This window comes from Carlito syrichta, unplaced genomic scaffold (assembly GCF_000164805.1).
Source record: "Carlito syrichta isolate Samal-C Ts95f unplaced genomic scaffold, Tarsius_syrichta-2.0.1 Scaffold303207, whole genome shotgun sequence".
In the NCBI taxonomy this organism is placed as follows: Eukaryota; Metazoa; Chordata; class Mammalia; order Primates; family Tarsiidae; genus Carlito; species Carlito syrichta.
This window is the reverse complement of record NW_007247303.1, coordinates 259,695-269,078: the sequence shown is the minus strand read 5'-3', so window position 1 is coordinate 269,078 and position 9,384 is coordinate 259,695. Positions and strand designations below refer to the sequence as shown.

General features: G+C 55.3%; 1 protein-coding gene across 1 annotated transcript in view; it reads right to left on the bottom strand.

Annotated features, from left to right (window-relative positions):
• HM13 (histocompatibility minor 13) overlaps positions 1 to 9,384 on the bottom strand; it is a 46,717-nt gene that overhangs the window by 1,186 nt on the left and 36,147 nt on the right. The window contains exons 11-13 of the mRNA XM_021712354.1: positions 7,956 to 8,058; positions 2,667 to 2,752; positions 547 to 693 (exon numbers count right to left, since the gene is read on the bottom strand). Coding sequence (XP_021568029.1) covers positions 547 to 693; positions 2,667 to 2,752; positions 7,956 to 8,058 — 336 coding nt within the window. The remainder of the gene's footprint in view (positions 1 to 546; positions 694 to 2,666; positions 2,753 to 7,955; positions 8,059 to 9,384) is intronic.

Below are 9,384 nucleotides of genomic sequence, written 5' to 3'. Positions count from 1 at the left end.
GGTCTCGCCAAGTTGCCCAGGCGGGTCTCGAACCCGCGGGCTCGGGCAATCCACTCACCTTGGCCTCCCAAAACACTGGGATTACAGGCTGAGCCACCGAGCCTGGGTGGCTCAGCTCTTTCTAAGGGCTTTACTTATTGAGCAACTGAATTTATGCTGAGGACAAGATACACGTTTCCTCACCAGATCAACCCCGTGAGGCAGGAATGTGTCCACTTATAGTGAAGAAAAGCTCCCAAAGAGGAAAGCGAGCTGCCCAGGGTCATGGATCTACAGTGAACAGTAACATGATCTACTGCTGTATGACGAGGCCATTCACATTCATCCCCCGGTGAGCCCCGTATCACTGAGGACACAAAGGGCCTGGGGTGCTCTCCTCCCCAGTGCTGGGGCGGGCATGACTGCCTGGTGCTCTTGGAGGCGCTGCCCCTGCGGCCTGCCCTGGCCACGCTCCCTGCCCTGTACATGGGAGCTTGAGGATCTGCCCTACCTTGGGCCCCGGGGCAGTGGGGGAAAGCGGGCAGGTGGGCACCCGCTGAGCATTACATGGCGCTGGGATTCTGCGGGCGCCGGCGGCGAGGGCCAGCTAGCTTCTGCTGCATGGAGTCGGCCAGGCTGGCTGGGGAGCCCGAGACCGTGGGGAAGTGGGTGAGCCTCGGGGTATGAGGCAGGATTTCCGTTGAGGACTCGTAGCTGTGAGAGACAGAAGACAGAAAAAAGAGATGGAGAAGGAAAGACTACGAGGACAGAGACTCCCTCTCCCAGAAGCAGAGAGTAGAACTGTCTTATTTTTATCTGTTTCTGCACTTCCAGACTCTGGAAAGAAGGTGGTATTACATGGAGAATTAAAAAAGAAAAGAGGCAGCTGTAAACAGAGGCACACGATATAGCTGTGCAGAGGAACAAGGATGCTCCAGAGATTTGTGTGCTGCTGCAGAAACACCTCTAAGAGCGGCTGTTCCGTGAAATGACCAAGACGCGGAATGCTCCAAGAACGCCACCAACTGTGCAAGAGCACATATCTGCATGTTTGCATTTCGGTGCACAGGTGTCTGCACGTCTGTGTAACAGGGCTGGCCTCTGTGGGGAGGCCGGAGCCTGAGGGTGCTCCCCCTGGCCTAACTACAGAGTTCTGACCCATGTGAGTATGTTGCCTAGCTAAAAACAAACAAACGATAAAAAAAAGGGGGAGTGCCAATCAGAGGGAAAGAGGAAAAGAAAGGGTGGAGAACTGGGAGAGAGGTGACGGAAAGAGGGACACTGGGTGGCGGGGAGGGCAGAAAGAGAGGCCAGAGGCCTTGTATGGCTCGACATTTAGCACCAAGCAGGTGGAGTGGGGGATGCTGGGACATTCCCTGCCCTGTCTGTGGGGCTAAGAGCTTTGCCCAAGGGCACTGGACTGGGGAGGCTGCCCCAAGGGCCAGGGCAGGGGGAGCTGAGGCTAGATGAGAGCCAGAGGGAGGGGCAGGGAGCAGGTGCCATGCCTGCTCCAGAAGTTCACCCCCACGCCCCCACTTGCCTCAGAGACCACAAGGCTTTGCCGGGCCAGGAGATGTGGCCAGGCAGGCTGGGAGCTGGGGATTCTAGGCAGGGCAGAAGCAGGTACGGGGGAGGGTGAGTCACAGACTCCCCTGCGGGCAGCCAGGTGCACAGGAGGGATGACCTGGAGGCCAGGCAGCTGGAGCTGGGAGGAAGGCCTGAGCGGGCAGCTTTACTGGCAGTTGGCTGCTATTTCTAGGTTCCTGGTGGGCGGGGTCAGCAGTTCTGGGGGCAGACACCTGCTGAAGTCACGCAGGCCCTGGGGAATGGGTGGGGCTGTGCAGTGTGCGGCAGGTACGGATATGGCCCTGGGGGAGGGGTATCTGTGAGTGAGACACAAGCTGAGATGGGTCACAGTCCCTGAGGCGAATATGTGACCTCCTCAAGGCCCTTTCTACAACACCAGGGCAGCCCACCTCCCCCATTCTATTACATGGGGGGACTCAGGTCAGGGAAGTGAAAGACATGCCTGAAGCTGCCCAGTGGCAGAGCCAGGTTGCGGACCCAAGGCTCCCAGCAGCGGGCTGCCCAGAGGGAAAGCCACACAAGCCGTTCCTATCCTTTTTTCTCCTTTTTTTTAAAAGTCGGAGTCTCACTCTGTCACCCAGGCTAGAGTGCAGTGGCACACTCACAGCCACTGCAGCCTTGACCTGCTGGGTTCAGGCGATCCTTCAGCCTCAGCCTTCCAAGTAGCTAGATCTATAGGTGTGTGCCACCATGCCCAGGTAATTTTTTGACTTACTATAGAAACGAATTCTCGCCAAGTTGCCCAGGCTGGTCTTGAACCCCTAGGCTCAGGCAATCTTCTCGTCTCTGCCTCCCAGAGTGCTGGGATTACAGGTGTGAGCCACTGCGCCCGGCCTGTTCCTTTCCTAAGATGCAGCTGGCATTTGGATGTTGAGGGCTGTCTAGAGGACCCTGGGCCTTGCCCTCCCAGGCTCCTATCCTGGGGAAGTTCTCACTGGTGCCTGCAGGCAAGGCAACCGTGTGCTGGTGGACAGGCAAGGGGTGGAGCAGGTTGGAGGGACAGCATCTCCTGGAGATGTGCAGACACCCCCAGCAGGCTCTCTGACTGCCCACAGGCATACCTGGGCCTGTGCCAGGGTGTGTTCCTCACCCTGCCTTACCTGAACATCTCTGTCACTTCTCCCTTGGCCAGTGCCACCAGAACGGGAAAACCGATGCAGGCAGGGACCAGGTACAGGAGGGCAGGCTACGAGAAAACATAGGCTGGTGAGGCAGTGCTGGGCAGGGTACCCACTCAGGGCCATGTCTAGGACTTCAACCCTCTCCTGGGCTGGGCTGAGGGACAGTGACTGGCCCAGGCTCACAGAGCAAGCCAGTGGATGGGCCTGAACCCAGCGCTCCTGACTCCCAGACCAGGGATGCTCTTCTAGAAAGGGAACACAGGAAACACAAAGAGACCCAAGCGCGCAGGGCTTCAAGGGTTCCTGGGAGGCTGGCTGGCAGTATCTGAGTCACCTGGGAAACCAGGTTCAAAAATGCAACCTCCTGGGTTGGTCCTCTGCCCAGAGACCCCACTTCTGAGGCCTGGGACCAGAAGCTTGTATTTCGGCAAATGCCCCAGGAAGTGCTGTTACAATGACGATGACACAGCTGCCTTGTGTGTAGCAGCACTTGCTGCACCCTTACTAAGGTAGCCTAGCTGGTCACTGGCTCCAGCAGGATCCATACCTGAGGAATCTGGCCCACAGTCTGTGCCAAGACTCCAGGTAAAGCTGAGTCTGAAGAAAAGGACCATTATACGAAGGGCCCCTGTTCACAGGGTTCCCACTGAGCAGGCACTGAGCTCAGCCCCCCAGGGATGTTCTGCCTAACCTCCACCCTGCTTTGGTTTTCCTTTGGCAGAGGACAAAGACTGAGACTTTGGGAGGAGGGAGAACAGCCCAGGCCACAGAGGAGGTCTAAACTCTAAACTGAGGACTGACCCCCAGGCATGCTAGACTCTCCAGCAATCTGTTTTCTTACAGCATCTGCAAGTTAGACATCACTCCACTATTCTACAGCTCCATCTTCTAATGCTCCCAATGGCCTGAAGGTCTGATGAGACACAACCCCATCAAGCTTCCTTCTCCAGCCTCATCTGACCTGCCGTACTCTGGCTACACGAGCCTCTCTGTCACCTCCAGCCACAAGACTCTGCATGTGCAGTTTCTAGCCTGGCACACTCAGCCCACTTTCCTCTTCCTTCGGACCCCAGCTCAGGCGTCACTTCTGCGGGGACGCCTCCATTGCATGCAGTCAGATCCCCTTGCTGCATGCTCTCAAGGTCCCCTCTAACTGTCGCTCCCAGCACTTCTGAGCAAATTTTTTTTTTTTTGAGTTGGAGTCTCACTCTGTCGCCCAGACTGGCGTACAGTGACTGCTCCCGGCCACCGCAGCCTCGACCTGCTGGGCTCCGGTGATCCTTCCGCCTCAGCCTTCCGAGTAGCTGGAACTACAGGCGCGCGCTACCACGCCCGGCTAATTTTTTGATTTTATTGTAGAGATGAGGTCTCGCTGCCCAGGCGGGTCTCGAACCTGCGGGCTCAGGCAATCCACTCATCTCAGCCTCCCAAAGGCACGGGATTACAGGCTGAGCCACCGAGCCCGGCAATTTTTTTTTTTTTTTTAGTTGGAGTCAGTCACCCAGGCTCGAGTGCAATGGCATGCTCACAGTCACCCCGATGTCGACTGCTGGACTCCAGCGATCCTTCCGCCTCAGCCTTCCAAGTAGCCGGAACTACAGGCGCACACTACCATGCCTGGTTAATTTCTTATTTATTGTAGAGATGAGATCTTGCCAAGTTATCCAAGCTGTTCTTGAACCCATGGGCTCAGGCAGTCTGCCCACCACCTCGGCCTCCCAAAGTGCGGGATTACAGGTTCGAGCCACCGCGCCTGGCACTTCCGAGCAACGTGTAACAGAATGTCGGGCCCACTGCAGCTTGGAATCACCTTCCCCAAGAGGTGTGAACTCGGCAAGGGCAGGATCCTTAGCTGTCTGTTCCCGTGGTAAGCCTCATGCTCTGAAGAGGGTCTGGTAAATCTAGGTGAATGGCACCTTCATGGGTGCTCACAAAGTCAGAAGGCTTGTCTTCGAGGTGAATGCAGTGAGGGTGAGAAGACTTCATGCTTAGTGTAAAGTCAGCCCTTGGCCTGAAAACAAAGGAATCTTCTACCTCTTCTCCCATCCCCCCAAAACCCTAACCTTCAGACCATTTTTTTTTTGAGTTGGAGTCTTATTCTGTCTCCCAGGCTGGAATGCAGTGGCACGCTCAGAGCCATCACAGCCTCGATCTCTGCTGGGCTCAGGTGATCCTTCTGCCTCAGCCTTCCAAGTAGCTAGAACTACAGGCGCGTGCCACCACACCTGGCTAATTTTGTTTTGATTTATTGTAGAGACAATGTCTCACCAAGTTGGCCAGGCTGGTTTCGAACCCTGGGCTCAGGCAATCCTCTTGCCTCAGCCTCCCAAAGTCCTGGGATTACAGGTGTGAGCCACTGTGCCTGGCCAGACCACTTCTTGGTGCCTATCGTGGGTGGGCTGTGATCCACACCACTTTACATATGCTATTCTTGAATCTAACAATACCCTAAGTATCAGGACCTGGGTTTTACAGATGACGACGTTACTGAAGTTCAGAGAGGGAGAATGATTTGCCCAAGGTCACACAGGGCGTGGAGGTACCCCAGCTGGGATTTGAACCCGAGCAGTAGTGCTTCTTCCACTGCATCAGGTCTCTGCTATGAGCTCAGCTTTGGGCTAAGAGCAAAAAACAAAACAAACAAACAAAAGATCACAATGACAAAGGGCCACACCAAACCTATGAGAGGCTGCCTAAGTAGTACTCAAGAGGAAAATTTTATAACTCTAAGTTAATTTATTAGATAATAGGAAAGACTTGAAATAAATAATCTAAGCTTTCACAAGAAGCTAGGACAAGAACAAAATAAACATTCAAGAAGTAGAAAGAAAACGATGAAAGGAAAGGCAGAAATTAATGAGACAGAAAATAAAAAACAAATCTACTCATGAAATCTCCTCGGCCAGGCTCAGTAGCTCAGCCTGTAATCCCAGCACTTTGGGAGGCCGAGGCGAGTGGACTGCCTGAGCCCACGGGTTTGAGACCCACCCAGGCAACTTGGTGAGACCTTGTCTCTACAATTAAAAAAAAAAAAAAAAAAAATGAGCCAGGCGTGGTAGCACACGCCTGTAGTTCCGGCTACTCGGAAGGCTGAGGCGGAAGGATCGCCGGAGCCCAGCAGGTCGAGGCTGCGGTGGCCGGGAGCGTGCCACTGCACTCCAGTCTGGGTGGCAAAGTGAGATTCCAACTCAAAAGAAAAAAGAAATCTCCTCAATCCCATTCTATTGATGAGGAGACAGGATCAGGAGGGAGAAGGGCCTGTCCAAATCCACACAGTTGATCAGGATTTGGACTCAGGCCCTTTTGCTGCTAAGCCTGTCCTCTCCACCAAAGCGAGAATGGAGAAAATACAGAGCTTCTAAGGAGAGGTGGGTAGAAACTGAGTGCTCCCTCAAGTTCACTACTATCAGAGGAATAGTGGCTTATATTACTTTCTTTTCTCTCAGGTGCCAGGGAACGTCTCCAAAGAAAGTCAGTGCCAAGGAGAAGCTGGGACGTACAGCTCAGGGCAGGGAGCGGGGGCTGACTCCCAGCTTGTCGTCCAGACTTGGCCTTGAGCTGTGTGACTGTGACTGAACCACCTCCCTCTCTGGACCTGCACAGTGTACCTGATCGTCTCTAGGTGCCTTCCTAAGGAAGCTCCCTGGCCTGGAGGGGTTTCTGAGGGTGAAGGGCACCCAGGCAGAGGCGCCTCCCACCTCAAGCTGCGCTGGCCCCGGGACTGCCTGTGTCTTGGAGGGTGGGCCCCGTGAACAGCCCCCCGGGTCCTGCGCCCCCTCCCAGGGGTTTTCGGGATGCCTGTCTGGACTGGGTAGAAGAGCTGGGTTCCTGGGGAGCAGCACGGGCCGAGGCCCGGGGCTTCAGCAGGGCCCATCCTGACTCACTATGCGGCCTAGGGAAGCTCCTTTTCTCTCCAGGCCACATTTCCCCACAAAGGGAAGCCCCCGCTCCTGCCTTGCCCCCACCCTGAGGGCTCTGGACGGGATCCCCCTCTGAGTCCAGCCAGGCAGAAGGCAAGCCTGCCACCTGGTGGCCCCCGGGGGAACTGGCTCCGGCCTGGGCTCTCTCAGGGCTGGAGCAGGAGCAGAGACCTCCAATCACGCTCTGCAACACCCTTGCCAAGTGCACGTCGCTTGTCAGTGCACAAGTGACTGAGAGGTAGTTCCCCACCGAGTCTTGGTTTCTCCATGTACAGGCGAGGGGCCCTCGGACCCTCTGTAAAAGACGGTACTGGCACCTCCCTTGGGAGCTCTATAAAGCCAACGAGTTAATGAGCAGAAGAGTTTACCCCCAGTTCCTGGCAAGAGTAATCAACCAACAGTCCTTGTGATTAATTCAAAGCAGCTCCTCCGTGGCCGGGGAGGGGCAGGGGAGCAGGAACCGCAGCGCCAGTGACAGCAACTGGACCAGCGGGGTTCTCACGGTACCCGCGCCCCTGCACTCCAGCCTGGGCGACAGAGTGAGACTCTGACTCAAACAAAACAAAACAGAAACCCTTCAGCAACCTGCCCAGAGTCCCCCAGAGAGCAGATGGCTTCTGGACTCACAACAGGGTTCCCTCAGCTTCTCACCTCTGTTCCACACTGCCTTTCCCACAGCTGGGGCTACAGAGCCTGGGCCTGGCTTTCATGCTGAGCCAGGTTTGAGTCCGTTCACAGGAACCCTCATGAGCGCAGGGCCTGGCACGTGGGACGTGCTTAGCAAACAGCTCTCTTATTTCCAGGAGAGTAGGGCGATCCTGTCTGCTCACTTTCCCTTCTCTGGGCCTCACGGAAGCTCCCAGCCCACAACCTACACTGGTTCACTCTTTGGTGGCTCAGGACCCAGCACCCATCTCAGTGGGAGGAGGCAGAGCCCGGCCTGACTGGGAGTGGGAAGAGGGGAGGCCCAAACACCCTGTCACGCATCCCCGCTGAAACACCCAACAGCCACCCCAGTCCTGTTCTTCTCTGTCTGTCCTCACTACCAAGGCTGAGCACCAGAGATTCTCTTTCCTAGGCTCTCCTGTAGCCAGGGTGGCCCTGGACAACAATCTAGCCCGTGAGATGCTGAGAGGGTTCTGGGAAAGTTTCTGCCTTCTTGATGAAGGCAACAGGCAAGACGGCCATCTTGCAGCCACAGGTGAAAGGTCAAGAGAACCACAGATGCGACTACTGACACCGCTGGGGAGAGCCTGCCGTCAGACTGCCTGCGCACGTCACACCTAAGTGCTCTGTAAGCCCCTCTTATTTGCAGGGACCACTTCTGACAGAGTGCAGTCCGGCTTACCTGGGCGTGCTTGAAGATGTGCATAATGAAGATGGTGAGGCCCAGGCCAAAGATGTAGGCGGCAAAGCTGGTGTAGAAGTAAGTGTGGGTGTTCTTCTTCAGGCTTCAGGGAAGGTAGCAGGAGGAGGAAGGTTAGACATAGGGACTGCAAGGGTAACATCCTTTCTGAAGAGGGAGCTGGGAAGACCCTGGAGATTGTGGGGATAACTGAGAGCTGTGGGCTGGGAGTCTGCGGGTGAGTGTGCACTCTGGTACTGCCCTCAGCTGTGAGTCTCTGGACAAACTGCCTTCCTTCTCTTAGCCTCAGTTTACTCATCTGCAAAATGGGAAAATGAGGAGCTCATCTCCCTGGTGGTTGTGAATTATTATTATTATGTTTGAGTTGGAGTCTCACTCTGCCGACCAGACTGGAGTGCAGTGGCCGCTCCCGGCCACCGCAGCCTCGACCCGCTGGGCTCTGGCGATCCTTCCGCCTCAGCCTTCCGAGTAGCTGGAACTACAGGCGTGCGCTACCACACCCGGCTAATTTTTTGATTTCTTGTAGAGATGAGGTCTCACCTGCCCAGGTGGGTCTCGAACCCGTGGGCTCAGGCAGTCCACTCACCTCAGCCTCCCAAAGGCGTGGGATTATAGGCTGAGCCACCGAGCCCAGCTGGTTGTGAATTATTAAATGCTGTATCTAGAACAACTGGGCACGATGGCTCATGCCTGTCATTCTAGTACTTTGGGAGGTGGAGGCGAGATGACTGCCTCAGCCCAGGGGTTTGAGACCAGCCTGGGCAACTTGGCAAGATTGCATCTCTACAATTAAAAAAAAAAATTAGCCGGGTGTAGTGGTGCACGCCTGTGGTACCGGCTACTTGAAAGGCTGAGGTGGAAGGATCACCTGAGCCCAGCATGTTGAAGCTGTGGACCATGAGCATGCCACTGTACTTCAGCCTGGGCGACAGAGACTCTGACTCAAAAACAAAGAAACAAACAAAAAACTCCATAAAGGCCAAATCTAGAGCAGTGACTGTAAGACTTTAGCCAACATAAAAATTATCTGGAAAGCTTGTGAAAAAATACAAGGATCTAGGTCCTGTCCCCAAGGAGTATGATCTAATAGGTTTAGACAAGGCCCAGGAATCTGCATTTTGAAAAATTACTAAGATGGTTGGGCGTGGTGGCTCACACCTATTATCCCAGCACTATGGAAGGCGGAGGCGAGAGGACCGCCTGAACCCATGGGTTTGAGACCAGCCTGGGCAACATGGCGAGAACTCGTCTCTACAATAAGTCAAAAAATTAGCCTGGTATGGTGGCACATGCCTGTAGTTCCAGGCTGAGGCGGAAGGATCACCTGAGCCCAGCGAGCCCAGCAAGGCTGCAGTGGCCGTGAGCGTGCCACTGTACTCCAGCCTGGGTGACAGACTGAGACACCGAATCG